The sequence below is a fragment of the Hetaerina americana genome, unplaced genomic scaffold (assembly GCF_022747635.1).
Source record: "Hetaerina americana unplaced genomic scaffold, ioHetAmer1.1.p SCAF_7, whole genome shotgun sequence".
Taxonomy (NCBI): Eukaryota; Metazoa; Arthropoda; class Insecta; order Odonata; family Calopterygidae; genus Hetaerina; species Hetaerina americana.
Window position 1 is genome coordinate 7,576,932 of NW_027287316.1, and position 17,390 is coordinate 7,594,321.

At 37.0% G+C, this 17,390-nt stretch overlaps 2 protein-coding genes across 2 annotated transcripts; both read left to right on the top strand.

The window, feature by feature from the left end:
• Positions 1-7,225: 7,225 nt before the first annotated feature.
• LOC139696138 (centrin-3-like) lies at positions 7,226-9,154 on the top strand. Its single transcript, XM_071594734.1, has 3 exons — positions 7,226-7,853; positions 7,983-8,174; positions 8,658-9,154. Exons 1-3 carry the CDS (start codon positions 7,604-7,606, stop codon positions 8,699-8,701), a joined length of 486 nt encoding a protein of 161 aa, XP_071450835.1. The 5' UTR covers positions 7,226-7,603; the 3' UTR covers positions 8,702-9,154.
• A 3,338-nt stretch (positions 9,155-12,492) lies between these two features.
• LOC139696139 (vesicle transport through interaction with t-SNAREs homolog 1B-like) lies at positions 12,493-17,298 on the top strand. The gene is made up of 4 exons (XM_071594735.1): positions 12,493-12,744; positions 12,928-13,017; positions 13,960-14,164; positions 16,876-17,298. Exons 2-4 carry the CDS (start codon positions 12,948-12,950, stop codon positions 17,048-17,050), a joined length of 450 nt encoding a protein of 149 aa, XP_071450836.1. The 5' UTR covers positions 12,493-12,744; positions 12,928-12,947; the 3' UTR covers positions 17,051-17,298.
• The last annotated feature ends 92 nt before the right edge of the window (positions 17,299-17,390 follow it).

Genomic DNA, 17,390 nt, shown 5'->3' on the forward strand with positions numbered 1-17,390 from the left:
GGATTCAAGGTAAATCTCTTAGAATAATGAAGAAAATAGTAAAATTCATAAGGAACTAGATGAATGTAATGATACACAGGTTGCAGTAAATAATGAACAAGAAATGAAGAGGAAAATGGACTGAGGACAAATGTAGAGGTATTGCGGCAATTATGCCTAAGGGAAAGACAAAAAAAGCTCTCTTCATTGCTTCACATACCTTTGAGGAGAAAATTGAAGAAGTAATTATTGGTGCAGAGGAATTTCCATTAAGATGGAACGAATTGTATAAAGAAGAAATATATACAGATCAATTGTATTCAGACAGAATTTGACTAAGCTCTAGGAGTAAAAGAACATAAATAAAAGTATAGGACCAGGACCAGTTCTAAATTGGGCAACAGTAGGCAAGGCCAAACAAGTACTTCATATCAAAAGCAGACTGTCAAAATGAGAAGGGATCAAGGCATCCATGCAACAGTTTATGTAATCTTATTAACAGATAATCACATGGTAGAGGGTGGAAAGCAGGGACATCCTAGGAAAAGCCAGAAAATTCGATTTTTTCAATGTGCTGGTGGCAATTGAAATAACCTGGACAAACAAGCATTGTAGCAGTTCTGGACCGAGGTAAATGAAAGTACCCAATGACAGAAGCAACAGAAAACAATAAACGGGCCAGTCGACCACTTGATTAAATATATAATTTGAAATATTTCATATAAGCCTATATGCTAATCGTAGCACTGCACCGAGTTAAAAGCTGAGCCATCCTAGAAAAGGAGAGGAAATTTCATTGCTTGAATGCTCCCGTGCCTATGTTTATGATACTTTGGATTAACAAGCAGTAATGAATTTCTCACCAGAATGAGGGAAGGGTACAAGTTGGCCAATGTAGAAGCAATAGGCTTCATGGACACTTGAGAAGGTATTGAGAGAGCAAATAGATCTAATTGGGAAAGATTACTAGCATTAAATAAAAGTGGATAACCTAGGATGGGATGTTTGGATGGCAAAAACGAATATATTTGCATTTGAACGTGAAAGAACTAGCCTTTATCAGAAAACTCGTTGCAAAGAGATTATGCATTCCACTCACAAACTCTACTCGTCTAGTTAGAAGTCCTACTGAGCCAGATAGTGGCTCTTTATGTGTTACTTATTTCTACTTTCTTCACAAAGATTGATATATTTAAAAGCTAGATTCTTGAATTAGGCAAAATGTGCACATAATAGTTAAATATGCTAGAACATTTAGATTGAATACATAAGCATGTTAGAGTCATCGAGCCTTACCTTTGAATGAGATACATCTTTAATTTTTTAATAAATCTCACCATAGGTCTCATCATGCAAATGATTTGGCGTTGCATTAATAATATTTGAGTATCACTACAGTAATTATATCACCACCAATATTGAAGAAATATTCAAGAGGTTCTCTCAGTTTTTCCCACCGGGTCAGGTTGCAGTACAAAGACGTTTCGAAGGCTGACTCTGCCATCGTCTTCAGGGTGAAGTTGACAACTTGTCAACTTCACCCTGAAGACGATGGCACCCTGAGATCCTTCATTGAAGAAATATGCTGGAATATCACAGTTATTCCATCCTCGTTTTCAGTTACTTTAATTCATCTTCAATATTTTGAAAATTTTTAAAATTTAATTTTCCATTACTACATAATGCTACATTAAGCTTACTCAAGGGGGATGTTTTTAAAGCAATATATGTTCTTTAATGATATTCATAGAAGCATTCAGCCCATCCAACATCATATTATGTGTGAGTGAATATTTTATTTTATATGAGCCTATTTTCCTAAAATTAACAGTTTTGGGTTTGACTTTGTGGAATACCTTCACGATGAGAGTAGAAAAAGAAACTTTGCATTTCCACATGAAGATGTAATGTTTCACATGGCCATGATTTCGATTATGTACATCATCATCAGGTGGCATATAATAAAAATGTTTCAACTTATATACCCTGGCCCAAGAGTGGAGGAAAGTAGGGGAAGTAAGGGAGAGAGGGTTAGTTGAGTATTGGACCCTGTGTCGTGCGTTTATTATTCTACAATTAGTCTTGGTCTGCATTTTTTCATTTTCGTTGTTTTCATTACTCTGTGGGCTTACGTCGTGAAACGATGATTCTTTTGCAGAGTTTTGGCGAACGGCCTATGATTTATCAGTTGGATTCATGCAGAAAACTATCTTTTTACTAAGAACATTACTAAATGCGTACACTCTTCAAACACAAAGTTACACTCAGATTATTTTCCGTAATGTTAATACACCAAAATAAGATTTAACAAGCACACAAAAAGGCATGGATACCTCCACGACGACAAAGACGATGTTCTTAGTCATGTAATGAAGCACCCAAAAAAGACATTTGTTCTTACCACTATATTTCAAATAACTGTATTCAATAACTTGATAAAATAAAGTTATTACTAGAAATAAACAACACTCATACGGAAAACGTCAAATCTCTCTTGCCCAATGAAAGCTCCGCCTTTCCCCTACTCGTATTCATAAAGCATTCGTTTTTTCAACGAGTTACATTGTACATTCTAGAAGAAATAACCAATGTTGCTGTGACCAACATACATATATAGTATGCACTCCCGCCATGGCGATTACTCTTCTGCTAGCTGTCTCGCTCCTAGCACTTGGAATTCCGTGGTTGAAATATGGCGGATTCAGGATACACTTCATCTGTCCTAAATCCCAGGTCCAAATAAGGTGCCTACATTGCGCCTTCTCGCTGCCTATCGAGTTTGGACACACTTCAATAGGGTGTTCACCCTAAATCGGGGGATTTAGTCGCCTGAATGAATTTCGATTTCTGTGCAAATTAGAGTGATAAATATATGGATCAAGCAAGTATATGTTCTTTTTTACTGATATTAAGTAATCCCAAATACCGAAAACGGTATTTTTTAATTGAAGTATAATTATTTATTGGCTATATTTTTTGTCTCATTTTTGCTTACTTGTGAAACAATGTCTAATTATTTTAATTCATTTAGAATGTTTTTATATCACATCACTTAAAGACCATGCTGCCGCTACATTTCCTAATTTACTCACATGATTTGTTGATTTTCTAACCTCAAATATATTTTTTATGCATTAAAATGTGTATAATTAATGTTAATTCATTGTATTTTTTTAGCCTACGACTTACATTGGTCTAAATAAATAGTTTAACTCCGTCCTCATCAAATCGTCAATCTCTATCTATAATGCTTTCGAAAGCACGACATATTTTTGTTAATTTTATTTATTCCTTGCAATTTGTAAATATTTCCTCAAGCATCTACGAAGATAGGGTCGCTGTAGTCCATGGGCAAAGCGTTAGACTACTGACCGGAGGTGGGACTGCTGAATGGAGGCTTGCCTGGGTTCGATTCCCGGGCAAGCCTCACTGAGTACCCTCAGTTCCACGGAAGCGGTTTGATTTTTCAGATATTACACCTTCCTGAGAAATCATAGCCGCTATGAAAGAGAAAGGCTATTAATCATAACCGCGCCCCCCCTTCCTGATATGTGAATTTCACACGCCATGTAGGGCTCGTTCAAACTTTGATATGGAGCGTAGCTATGTACGGTGAGGAAACGTGGACATTGAAGCAGGAGGATAGACGTAGACTGGAGGCTTTTGAAATGTGGGTGTGGAGAAGAATGGATAAGGTGAAATGGACCGAAAGGAAAACAAATGAGGAAGTACTTGGTATGGTGGGCGAAGAGAGGGGTTTGTTGGGAGGAATCCTATGGAGGCAGGAAAAATGGATGAAGATGTTGATCGGCAGTGGGATGTTGAAGACGGTAATAGAGGGGAGAATGTTAGGCAAACGAGGAAAGGGCAGGAACAGGATAGGGATGTTAGACGGGAGGAAGGAGGTATTCGAAGATGAAGAGGGACATGATGTGGAGTAGGTTGCTGGATTGTGTTTTGTTAGGAGTCTCAAAATATTTATATGGTAGTGGTGTCCATCCAAAACCTACCTTAACCGGTAGATTACGTAACAATAATACCCATGGAAAACCCCGGGGCTCTATTATGGTTAAGCCCAAATTCAAAAACAGCGTGAATAATACGCAGTTTCCCGGAAGCGGATGCGGATTCAGGTCAAAACCTAATACTAATGAAGTGTAAACCCACATTTGAGAGACTAAAAATGGAACACGTTTGAGGAAATGGAATGTAGAAGCCTTAAACAAGATGAAAAGGAAAGAGAACCAAGATATAGTGGAAAAATGGCCAGCGAGGACCGCAAGATAGACACTTCTCATGAAAAGGGGGTAGTAGTTTTGAGGGGAGGCGACCGACAGCTAAGGTCATTTGCGCCATAGGGGAAGGACAGGAAAGGATGAAGGGTGGAGAGAAACCCGGCGTCGGCATTAGCCTACTCTTTACGAAAGGCGCCAAGGGGTCCGCGGCTTAACGTCCCATCCGACGGACGACGTACTCACTCAAAGTGCCCTCCACAAAGCACCTCAAGTTAGGGATCGAGATACCTCTGAAAAATATTCAACACCGCCGGGATTTGAACCCGCGCCCTCAGGGTGGGAAGCCAGTACGTTAGCCCCCGCACCATCTCGATCCCCCTCATGAAAAGGATATCGAAAGTTACGTGAGCAATGGAAACTACAAGAACAACAAATAAAAAAGAGTAACCGTTTAATTCAGACTATATGATTCGTATGCGACAGGAGAGAAGGAAAAGTAAGAAAGTAAACCCAAAATAAGGTAGAAGGAAGTACAATGAATTGAATGAGAAACTCGAAATATTTAGCATGGTGGAAGACGCAGTGCGGGGATGTGGATAGTTTACATAAGAAGATGACATTTGTGCGCTGAACCGGAGGGGTAAAGCACTATCTAAGAATTAGAAGGGAAAATTCGTACAGAAAATCGAAGATAGATTGAAAAAATGAACCAAGAAATTTTCAAGAGAGATGGAAAAAATATGCGACTTGGGGAGTTAGGTCACCAGCCATACCTGCACATCTAATACATTTAGATCTACGCAGATAATAGTTCGAGCATGCAATAGAACAAAGTAAATCGCCATCAAAGAGGTATAACATATATGCAAAAATATTCATTAACAGGACATTATTCAAATCACGAGGGAACAATGTCATAAAAATGGGTATATTCAAAATGGTTGAATGATATGGACAAAATAAAGCGACAACCTAATAATCAATAATAATTATCTTCATCGCACTGGCTATTATATCTGTTTTTATCTCTAATCGAACAAGGAAAGATGGCAGAAAATAGGGTAAGAGAGCTACAGCGAAGACTTAAAAGGGAGAACGCTTGGCAAGTGAAGAAGTGACAGGCAATGAAGTTTACACATGGACGGAATTGGTGACGGAGTAAGGATTGTTTGGAAAAGATCGTTAACACTTTGATTTGGAGCGTGGTTTTGTACGATGTGGAAGCATGGTCATGAAAGCAGGATGATAAGCGTATATTGAAGATTTTTGAAATGTGGGTGTGGAGAAGGATGGAGAAGGTGAATTTGACTGAAAGGGAAACAAACGTGGAAGTGCTGGGTATGGTGGGGGAGGAGAAGGGATTGCTGAGAGGAATCAAAGGAGGCAGAAAATGTGGATGCAAAGCATATTGATTGGCTGGCGAATATTGAAGACTGTGATAGAGGAGGTCCTCAAGCGAGGAAGGGGCAGGAATACGATTGAAATGTTGGTCAGAATGAAAGGAGGAAGGAAGTATGTAGAATTGAAAGGGACCTAACGTACTGAGGTTGGATGTTGGGGTGTGTTTTTTTAAGAAATGCAGGGGGAATGTCGCTGTAGCGTTTGAAGAGCAAGACAAAGGAATTTCAAACGGACACTGGGATTGAATCTTAAAAAGTATCTAGAAATCAATGGAGCTATTCACTGGGTCTCTGTTACATATGCACATCAGCAAAATGGAATGACCGAACAGCTAAACCAAACCTTATAAAATGTGACAAGATGTTTACTCATACGCTCTGGCTAGCCTATCCGTAATTGGGGAAAGGCGTAACAAAACTCGCGTTATAATACTCATGGAATTTATGTTCATCACCAACTATTGGTGTTAGAATTCCATATAAATTGTGGAATTTTCAGAAGCTGAAGAAGACTTATGTGGATTAACTTAGAGGGTATTTGGTTGTCAAGTTTGGGTTTGACTCAAGAACAAGAGGCAATATGAACGTGAGGATGAAAGATAAAATATTTTCTAGATTACTCTGTGCCCGTTTGAAAGTTAGAATTAGTGTATATTTGATCGTGGCCTGTCATTCGATAGTAAATGTCGAACGGAGAATAAAATTGTTTACCGAAGCACAAAAGTAGAGGGAATACCGATGAGAAGAACTGCAGAAGGTCAGGACGATTATGAGAAGCAGGCAATGAAAGAGGTGAGCGCTGGGAACGAGGAAGAAATTTGCATGCAATAGGATAGAAAGAAGAAGCTAAATATGGACCTGATATAAAGCTACTCTTGAATTGTTGACCCACTAATCATTGACTATCATTGTTTCACATACGAGACAAATGAGAAAGGTGCCATACAATTTATCCATCAAGATCCCTGCTGCGGAGCGTAAGATTGCAGACAAAAGTGGGAACAGGTTTTCGTGCAATAGTTGTTCTCCTTGTGAACCTGTCATAATAGTCAAACCTTTGAGTGCCGCACGATTACCTGACTACACTGTGCCCACCATGCGCACAACCTGGAGCCCACCCACGTCTACACCGATAATTTCGAGAGGCTTGTTCAGCCAGACACCGGGAGATTCAGGGCCTGTCAGACTCCTTGCTCCCTCTTATGCTTTGCTTAGAGTAGGACCTTTGAGTACTCATGGGCCCTACCTTGGTGTAGGCTTTGGTTCTGTCCCGATCAATCTTTTCTTAAAATTTTACAAATATAAGTGTTTTATTTACATAAAATCCACTCATGTAAACACTTAAAAAACATCGGAAATAATCTAAAGAAAATAATAATGAACCAAAAGATTGGAAGAAAAACATGCTTATCAATTAAATATTAATGATATAATTTACTATTATAAACCTTTTTGGACATTACAAATAACCCTCAGTTGTACGATACAACCTCACTAAGAATACGTTACCCGAGACTCGAAAGGAAAAATAATCATTGATGGCAGCGCAAGATTGTCTTGTATGTGTATCCTGAAATTCCACCACATTCATCGACTTTCGCACTGATTTTACGCACAAAACTAACTGTCCCATAAAGCAACTCCACTCAACCATGTTATCCTTAAACCCACCCTCACCAATCTAGGTTAGGCAGCCACCTTCTCTTATTATTTTAAGTTTCCTTTCACTATCAAAGAAAATGTGTATGATGTAGTGCCAGTGTCCTGAAATAGGACAACAGATTATTGAGGTCTTCCTGGCTCTTCCATAATATATCTTCCCTCAAGACAACAATAATGGCTCACAGACGGTGTCGAATTCAACGGTCGGCAATGTGTCAAACTTCTGTAAACTCTTTAAATTTCGCATTATAAACAAGCCAAGAATAACTGCCCCCAAAGAAAGAAGCTGTGGGCATCCAGGACAGCCTTCGTAATTAATTAGTTGGAATGGCATCAATTAAGACAAGTCCTAAACGTCGAAGGCTCAACGTTATTTCCGAAGAGTGTAAGAAAAATATTCATGAAGCTTTTAGGATATTTGATGGCGATGAAGATGGTTTCATTGATTATTACGAGCTCAAAGCAGCTATACGAGCATTGGGGTTCCCTATAAAGAAAGAAGCTGTAAAGAAAATATTAAAAACTTACGATAAACCCAACGGCCGAAAAATAGGGTACAGCGATTTTTATGATGTTCGTAAGTAAAAAGTCTCTACGTTATATGCAGTTAAAGTATCTAGCAATAGTATGTTATGCCATTCATTTAACGACTGTCTACTTATTCAGTTGATAACCTAGTCGTTTCGGCTCTCTTTCGTTACTGTAGTTGCAGATATGACGATCAAACGAGATCCAGAGGATGAAATGAAGTATGCATATAGTCTCTTCCTGGATGACAATTCTGATGGAATTGGTTTCCTCCAGCTTAAAAAGGCTGCACAATCAGTAAATGAAAATCTGACCGAAGAAGAAATTCAGGGGATGATAATGGAATTTGATCATGATGGAGATGGAAAAAGTATGTTAATAATATTTATTTATTCATCCGTGTCACACGATACATTGAAAATGTTTTTAGAAGTAGAAATGCACCATATTAATATTAACGGGCAACAAAACTAAATTGTTGTGTGAAGAAATGAAGGTATTCTTTAAGTAAAGAAAATTGTTTAAGCCACTAGTGTGATCAATGGAAATCAATATATTATTTCTTTCGCAATTACTTTAGGCCAGAAATCTTGAATAATGTGTTGTAAAATTTCAATTTAGAGCCTACTTTTGTAAATCAATCATTCTGCTGCTTACCAGGCGCGCAAGTTGTAACGATAACTCTTAATGTATATAAATGAGAAGTTTTCACTTTAAAATGTCCTGCATATCTAATTTGTGAGTGAGCGAAGTGGTACTTCTTTTGAGGTTATAAAAAATTAAATGGGTAAATAATTAGTCTAGTTGTGTGTGCTTCCAGTTGTGCCTAATTGCACATAATGTCTACTTTCAGTCAATGAGCAAGAATTTCTAGCCATAATGTTGGATGCGGACTGAAGAATTGCTTTCTCTTGGAAATCGAGTCTTCATAGATATGCTACCGCAGTGTATGTGGTTTAAAATGTACATTAAAAAAATAATTGATTTTAATTTTCGGTGGTGCTTGACGATCATATTTAAGGTTTAAACCAAACTTTCTAATTAACCTTCTTATGGTTGATACTTGGTGTTCATATTTATGATTATGATCTATGTTTTGGTTCTCTTGAACTACCTTTAGGAAGGTGATTACAATGTACAATAGCACTTGCATTTACAACTGATTGAATGTAAGACTGAGTGATTGTTTAAAATGTGTTTATGAGTTAAACTTAAATTATTTTACTTTTCTATGCTGCATTGTTTAATTCCTTATAAAATTGCTCAGTATTGATATTATGTATGCATATATGAACTATACGATTGTACTGCTGATTTATGGAAAATAAGTAAAACGCTGTAAAACATGGATTTAATATTTCACTCCCTGGTCTTCCATGAGAGGTGCAAAAATCACTAAAGTTGTATATTTCTGGGCTACATACCTCTTTCTGCTCGAGAAAGTGTGCTGCTCCATCCCAAACCACAAGGATGCTCACATCTGTGCCCATCCTTGGCTAACCTGTTGCTGAACCAGTGGCCTGCCTATATGTGCTTGGCTTGGTGAGGTAGGCGTGAAGGCAGATTTCTCAGAGTGTTAAATATATTTAAAAAACGTCTTTGGCTTGTGATATATTAGGTATTCTTTTGAGAATCAAAGTAAAGCATCATCCCATACCATTATGTGTTTCAAAGTATTTCCGTTAAATACCTGTAAGTTGTTTTTGAATTAGAAAAAATTATATTTAGTCTTTTTCTTCAGCTTCCTCAAATCCTATACATAATTCCAATTAAGTATGTGTTGGGAAACTACATGTCATGCATAATTGCATACTCTTGTAGAATCAGGTTGCCTATAGATGAGTTACCTATGAGATTTTGTTGGGAAAATTATTTATCATTTTCTGGACTTTTTCAACTGGTCTCTAGCATCATCATAGTTTTCACAAGAAATCATTACAAACTTATAAGTAAGACAGTTGTCATTATTATCAGTCATTATTGAGCACATTTCAACTACTAAAAATCATACGTGGCTGCAGAATTTGACACGCAAGGTCAATTGTCTCCACTTGGCAGTTGAGAATTTACACCATGCTCAGAGTGTGCTGGTGGGCAGTTAGTGCTGTTATTGACGTTCAAATTGTACTTGTTTGTAAAAAGCCATTCCCTGTTGGCTTTCCTTATTTGTTAGGTTAAGATTTCTTATTTTATTCCTAGTTTTAAGTTTCACCTTCTCGCAAACCACACTTTCACTTCAGCCATGTTTCTTTCTTTCAATGCCATGCATTTCTTATGTACAATGACCGGTAAAGGTGAGACTTCACTCGCTGGGACGGTTTTTACTCGCCCGTTTGGGCAGTCAATGAACTTTCAGATGATGAAATTTCGGTACATGACACCTTTAATTTTATCATGCATCGACAGCACTTCTGTCTGCATCCTTATGTATAAAGCAGCAAGCATTATTTTGCCACTGACTATGAAAATAGAGCAACATCAACAAACCTATTTTAGACACTGGACATGCTCCCTTCACCAATATTCTGCATTTATATGTTGCTCAGAGAATTATTGTGATAAAAAGAAAAGAGAAGAAGAAAATTGACTGGATTTACCCAAAGAAAACTTGAAGGTGCTAAGAGTTACAAAAATTACTTATAAGTCATGAAAGGAAAATGCCAACAGTGTAAGCAAATCAAAGATATTGACAGAGAAGATAAAATACTAACAAGAACTAGACAGAGTTAGAAAGAAAAAAGGATCCAGCCTCATGACTAAATAGGTCTGGCAATGAATTTTCACTGAAATGTCCAGGAACTGAGAATATACATAGTGAAAATTTTATGGAAAGCAGTAAATCTCAGATGTAACATTTAGCTTGTGATTGATTTTGAAAAACTGGGAAAAGAACAAAAAGCTCACTCTCATGTTTGTTGTTCTGGAAAAGGCTTACAACAGTGTACCAAGCAAGAAAATTTGTGAATGTCTACCTATCGCTATACTATCAAGATGCCATGCCCAAATTCAGGAAGTTGTGTATGCATTGGAGCTTGAAGATCTGACTCACTTGAAATAAAACAAGTAGCTCATTCCTTTCATCATTAGAATGAATAAAATACTAAAGCCAGCTAAAACTCAACTGACTCAGTCATGCTAAGTCAATGGAATACAGGAATCCAAGATGTATTGACCAAAGTAAAACTGACAAGGAAGGAAAAAGGGGCCGCTGGCAAGGAGTGACGGAGGGAAAGTACTACCAAGATGGAAGGGGCTTGCCAACCACACCTGGGAAATGAGTTTGATATGGATAACAATACATGTATATGCTTGGACTCCAATCAGTACAAAAAAGCATGACTCTATGAACCAGACATAAAATTACCCCAGTCTATCTTGACATTTATAATTGTCTGAAGTTCACACTGGACCCTAGATAAGATCATGCTTCCTGGTGTCTGGTTGTGTAATTTAGGTATAGATACATACTTTACTAATGTAAATGTTAAAATAGAAGCCTTTGAAACATGGTGCTGGAGGAGAATGCTGAAGATTAAATGGACAGACAAAGTGAGGAATAAGGAAGTATATAGAAGAGGATAGTACCATATGGAGAACTCAATGGCAAAGAAGAACTAGATGGATTCGGTGCAGATTGAGGCACAATGGATTAGTTAGAAACATAATAGAAGGGAAGATTCCACGAGGAAGACCGAGAGACGTGTACATAGGACAAATTAAGGAGGACGTAAAACAGAGAAGGTATCAAGGATTGAGGGCATTGACATTAAATAGAGTAGAAGGGAGGGCTGCAGTGAACCATTCCTAGGGTTGAAATACTGATGATGATGTTAAAATAATTGTTATTCAATACACAACTATCAGTACTGGTAATTGAGCACCTATAAAATCTAAAGGGGACCCTAGATATCTTCAATAAGTTATAAGAGATAATTAAATTAATGATAGGTAATTGTATCTCAAATAAAACTGTTTTCCATAAGGATAGAAAATATGATAGATTATTTTGAATATGCAGCAAAATAATGGAACAAGTGGAAAAAATAGTAAATATTGGCACAATGATTATTAAAAGGCAGTATGGCAAGTTAAAAGACATGCAAATGCTGATTGATACACTTGTTAGCAGGCTAAGTATGTATAGAAAAAAATGACTGAATGGGGTACCAAGTTTCCTGTGCATGAAAGAGTACTCCTGTCTTCATAAATGTATGGAAGTGAAATTTGTTATGGCTGGATAATCATAAATGTTGACTAAACACAGTGGGTAAAGGACACTTGAGTAGTGTCTTTGGTACAAGAAGGAAACATAGGGAGTTTTACAGTAATAATAATTTTACTGGCCATAAAAGCAACACAAATCTATATATCTCGTCAAAAATCAGTTAAAAATTAGTATTTATCTCACATTTTCGTAAGTAAGTCCAAAATAATTTCGGTGTAGGTGTTAATGTTGGCCTTAGTCCTAAGCAGCAAAACTGCACAAGAATACTAGTCAAAGATTTGCAATACAATCTCATATCAAGTGTAATTTTTACACTCAAAAATAAATTTTTCAACAAAAATTGTTATTTTTTGAAGCACTTGCTATTTGATAAGGTTAGAATAAACTTTCACCTCAGCCTGAATAATTTAAAAGTAGCGCTAGTTTTCCCGCACTCGAATGTTTTCGTATGTCAGTTGTTATTAATGTGCTAATTTGTTGTCCGTTCACTAGCAAGGTTTTCTTTGTGAGTAATTGAACATTATCCTTGCAATTAATAACTGATTATATTGATCCAGTAATAGTGGTTGTACTAGGAAGAAAATCACAATGAAATCAGCTTATTTGTGAAATTCTACGTTCATTCCTTGGATTATCTTGTTGACACATACTTATTTGTACAGACAATGAAACTTGCAATTTTTATACCTTAACTATCAATTTGTGGTTGGAATAGGTGCGTACAAATTTATTGTGAGTGTATTAAATGGACACATTATATTATGACTCCGTAATTGTAATTTTTTCGTATACCCAGTGAACTCTCAACGTTATTTCACAATGTACCACATATAGTAAATATTGGTTTTGTCGGATAAAGGATATTTTCTGTTCTATTACTCGCTTTTTTCTTCTTCAGTGTATTAAATCAAGGAAATCATGGAAAGACCAACTGGGGCATTTAATGACAGGTTACCTCGATGGAGTACTCCGTATAGAGATTCTCCAGGTAATTGTTATATTTAACCAACGCAATTCATATTAATTTCTTTTCTAAAGAAGTTACAAAGCCCTTGCAACTAACACTGCAGTTTCTGTAAGTGTGCCGTTGAAGCGGGCTTTGCAAAAAAATACAATTATGTAATGTGAGAAGGTCCTACAGGAGGACTGCGAGGCAACCTTTGAAAAACACCTCGCCAGCAGTGATATGACTAGTTCTTCTTAGTAACTTCTTAGCCGTCTTTTTGGGTGAAGGATGTTGACCCATCTCCAAGAAAGATGATCGAAGACAAAATTGGTTTTCATCACTTTCCATTAGATGCGCCCGAAAGGGCGGTGGGAAAAAATAGCTCAAGTGCAGTGAAGATTTGCATAAAAAATTAAGCATTGTGCAGTCGAATTCTGAATAAAGCAAGCTGTAAAAGTTTCTCAAAAAGTAAAACCGAGGTAATGGTCCACAGTAAGAAGTCCATTGGTAGTTTTGAGAAATGAGTTGACTACACAGTACACCAAAAGAGTTGTTTAAATATATTCACCACTGCTTCTTACCAATGTCAAGTTACCCACTGCTTATTGATGCTAGGTGGTTTGCATGCCTCCCACTTTTTTTACTAATACAATCTCTGAAAAGGGTTTTAAGTGCCGATCAATGAGTAGCCCTCTTTGGTAAAGTGGGAAAATTAAATCTGCACTGGATAATCTATACTCTGTTTGTCAACACACATGACCAAGTCGGAACCCATACACCACTTCAGGTGGGATTGGTACCATATTCAAGTGATAATAGAACAAATATCTAATCAAATCAGCTTCCTTGATCATTCCACCCTGCCTGTATCACATGTGTTAGAACACGCAATACTAGAATACAATGTTTTGACCATTATGCAAGGCCTGCTATGACACATGTTTCAGACTTCAGCCATTAATTTTTTCTGGGACCTTCCTCAAGGAATGGGAGGTGCACCGGGGTGGGGACTTCCTTCGTCTTCCCAAGACATTGATGAGGACACAAGGAAGAGGCTGAGTGAGGGAACGGCAGCCCTCAACCGAACATCTGCCTCCCTCGCCCACTCGATCCAGGTGGCCGAAGAGACGGAGGCCATTGGAGCTGAGGTTGCTGGGGAACTTGGTGAACAGAGAGAGTCTCTACTCAGGTATAACCCTCCTCCTTCATCCAATACCAAGAGAATACTATAGTATAGAGACTACTAAGAGGACTTAGCATGTGAAGAGTGCCCCAAAGTCATAATTACACTCATTTTATTATATTTTTGGAATTGCCTCCTGAAATATATGCCAGGTGCCTGAAAGGTCACTAAGTTTTTTAAGTGCAGCCTACCTACATCATATTATTGTTTGTATTTTTACATTACTTATTTATCCACGGATAACTTGCTTGGCTACAGTTCTTAATTCTTCTCTTCCAAATGCCAATTCACTAACATACCATGATAGTTCTTCCCTCAACCATATTCTTGATGGTAACCACAACAAATCCATTATCTCAAGAAGTGCTTAATCCATCTTTTTTTTTCCTGTATAATTCTCCTGATTGCCTTATCTTCGTTTTATATGAAACTTTCACCTCTTGCTCCTGGCCTGGAAAGTGATGCTCAATGTTTCTCATCCATGCAAGTAATTTCAAGTACTGCATACTTATTTGCCCATATCCTGTCATTTTTTAGTACAGCATTCACCTCCATCTTGAATGCCTTGATAGCTTTGAACTGGAAGGACAAACTGTTGATTAGACGAGGAAAAACTGTATGCAAGCATCATGAAGCCAAGTTCTTCTCAAGTACAGCTACAGTTTTAGTGATCATACATGTTGATCTCAGGAAACACAATCAATTCACTCACAACTCAACTCCATTCACACTTGATATGCTTCATCACTAGGGGCTACGTGTGTATCAGGATACACAGTCGATGGTAAATCATGCATGCCGCCTCATTACAGGAAATTCAACTTCAATTTATTTTAGATTTAAATAGTTTTTTTAACATTTTACTTATGCTCACTTTTGAACCCATACTGCTTCTGGGAATTACTGTCGCGTGAGTCGATGGACTCACCTATGCTCACTTTTACGGAAAATCATGTGACCAAATTATATGCATTTTTAGTTTTCCTCTTTTATCAACTCAAATGTTTCTACCACCTGAAACAAGCTATGATAAATATTTGGGTTTTTTAAAATATGATGTTAAGATACTCCATGATCTCTGCTGTACAAGCAGCATCTTTGACAACAACCCAGCTGTTAGATGATCACAGGAAGAACAGTAGCAAGCCTCAGTTCTGTCGGATAGTTTCACCCGGACTTTCTACCCATCTTCCCGAGATCATTTCGATAAGTTGGGGTGTGCTGTTTTTGATCACTTGATCCGGTCATTTTCTCAAGAGATGAGTGGATCATATGTAGAAGCTAGAGGGAGAATCACTTAAGTTCCACCCAAACTGAACAAATTTTAGGGTAACTGGACTTATTGTCTCATTATTGTACGATACACAGGAAGTATTGGGAAACATTCTTACGTAAAGAACATAAATGCTTAGCTCAACCAGACCAAAAATTTGATGGTTCCATGTACCCAATTCTAATATGTATGTTTACATTAAGGTTATCTCCATAAAAGCTATCATTGAATTTATTTTCTGTAATCTTTCATGAAGTTTACCTATACAGCTGTAGACATAAATAAAAATTATTTTTGTCACATTATAACAAGCATTTCGACAAGTTTCTCATTAAATGGTGAGGTCTATCCGGAAACTATCCAGCCATTCAATATTTTGAGATAAATAGTGTACCTAGAACAATGATATCTTAGGAGTCCCCTTTAAAAAGTGCTCCACTTGGGACCTAAATTGTTTTCCAAACAATCGGCAGTCCTTCATCAGAATGGTCATCATCTGCCTCATCGCATTCTCCTTGATCTCATTAACGACGGTTGGGGAGACTGGGCTTTTGTTTCAGGGTCATAGCTGTAGACCCATGACTTGGAGCCAGTCCCCTGCACATTCAGCACGAAGTTCTTGATGTTGATGAGATAAAAGAGTGTGAGACAAGGCAGCTAATGACCATTCCCATAAAAGACTGCTAATTGTTTTGAAAAGTGGAAAAGATGCTGCAATAAGTGTGTGAGGTCCCAAAAAGAGAACTTCAAATGGGACAAAGGTCTCATTTTTCTAGGCAGGCTATTTTTCTTCAAATATTTCATGGCTGGATCCTTTCCGGACAGACCCTGTATTTCCCAGCCCTATTATGCCTGCCACTAAATACTACTTCTCCACCACTAACTGAATAATTCAAGGCACCTCCATCTTTGACTGCCACTGGTATAGTTCTGGCAATTGATTTCTAGGTGGTTTACTGTAACCCATAAAAAAATTATTGTATTTTTCCACCAATTGAAAATACCATCATTATCCCAAATATCACTGTTGAAAGAAATACCTCCAGAAATATATTGGAATATTTCCTTGAAACTTTTCAAAAAGATGCCTAGGGATTTTTAAACTCATATTACAAATATATATTGCAATAATACGTATTGTTTTTCTTTCCTTAGCCCTTATGACTTTTTTCTATTTTTTGCCATATTTCAAACTAATGATGTCACTGTATTACTCGGATGGGAAACCATGCATTTTGCAAATTTTATTCAGAATTACTTTACAACATGATACATTAATAATGGATGGAGGATTCTGTTTAAGATGATTTTATAGATACAAAATTGACACCCTGATACTTTGTATGAATTTTTTAGATTTAAGTGTGACTTGAGTGCAGATTTGTGGTAGAGATAATGTGATTCGAACATTAACTTGTTGAATACCGTGCCTGTCTGTTTTCAGGACTCGTCAGAGGCTCGAGGATGTAAATCAAGACTTGAGTCGCACGAGACGGCTGCTGAGGACTATGTACACCCGAGTAATTGCCAACAAATTAATCCTTGGCTTGTTAATCTTTCTTGAAATAGTGATTATTGTTGCTCTTGTCTATGTAAGATTTTTAATGAAAAATTCATGATTCAAAGTATGTTAATAAATTCCAAGCATTGTTATTCACAGCTGTTAATTTGAACATTCTTATATTCTTGAAATCTAGAGGCCTAAGTGCATGTAATTTATGTAGTGGATTGTTTCAAAACTTTATCCTCCTAAGTGCTGTCTTTATTTTTATATTTAATCACTACATAATCTAGTTAACCAAATGTATTCTGCTTATTTTGATTTTTATAATGAATTAATTTTTATGAGGGACCAAAGTATTTTCATTTTAAACAAGATCATTTATGAAAAATATTGTTTTGAAAAGTTCCAGATTGTGTTTTCATTTTAAAAAATGTATATATTATTTATTCATAAAC

What these genes read in the sequence shown, in the direction of transcription:
- LOC139696139 (XM_071594735.1), top strand. Translation starts at nt 12,948, where the DNA reads ATGGAAAGACCAACTGGGGCATTTAATGACAGGTTACCTCGATGGAGT. An exon ending in TCCGTATAGAGATTCTCCAG is followed by an intron (nt 13,018 to 13,959) that starts GTAATTGTTATA and finishes ACCTTCCTCAAG; the next exon opens with GAATGGGAGGTGCACCGGGG. An exon ending in CAGAGAGAGTCTCTACTCAG is followed by an intron (nt 14,165 to 16,875) that starts GTATAACCCTCC and finishes GTCTGTTTTCAG; the next exon opens with GACTCGTCAGAGGCTCGAGG.
- LOC139696138 (XM_071594734.1), top strand. Translation starts at nt 7,604, where the DNA reads ATGGCATCAATTAAGACAAGTCCTAAACGTCGAAGGCTCAACGTTATT. An exon ending in CAGCGATTTTTATGATGTTC is followed by an intron (nt 7,854 to 7,982) that starts GTAAGTAAAAAG and finishes TCGTTACTGTAG; the next exon opens with TTGCAGATATGACGATCAAA. An exon ending in TCATGATGGAGATGGAAAAA is followed by an intron (nt 8,175 to 8,657) that starts GTATGTTAATAA and finishes GTCTACTTTCAG; the next exon opens with TCAATGAGCAAGAATTTCTA.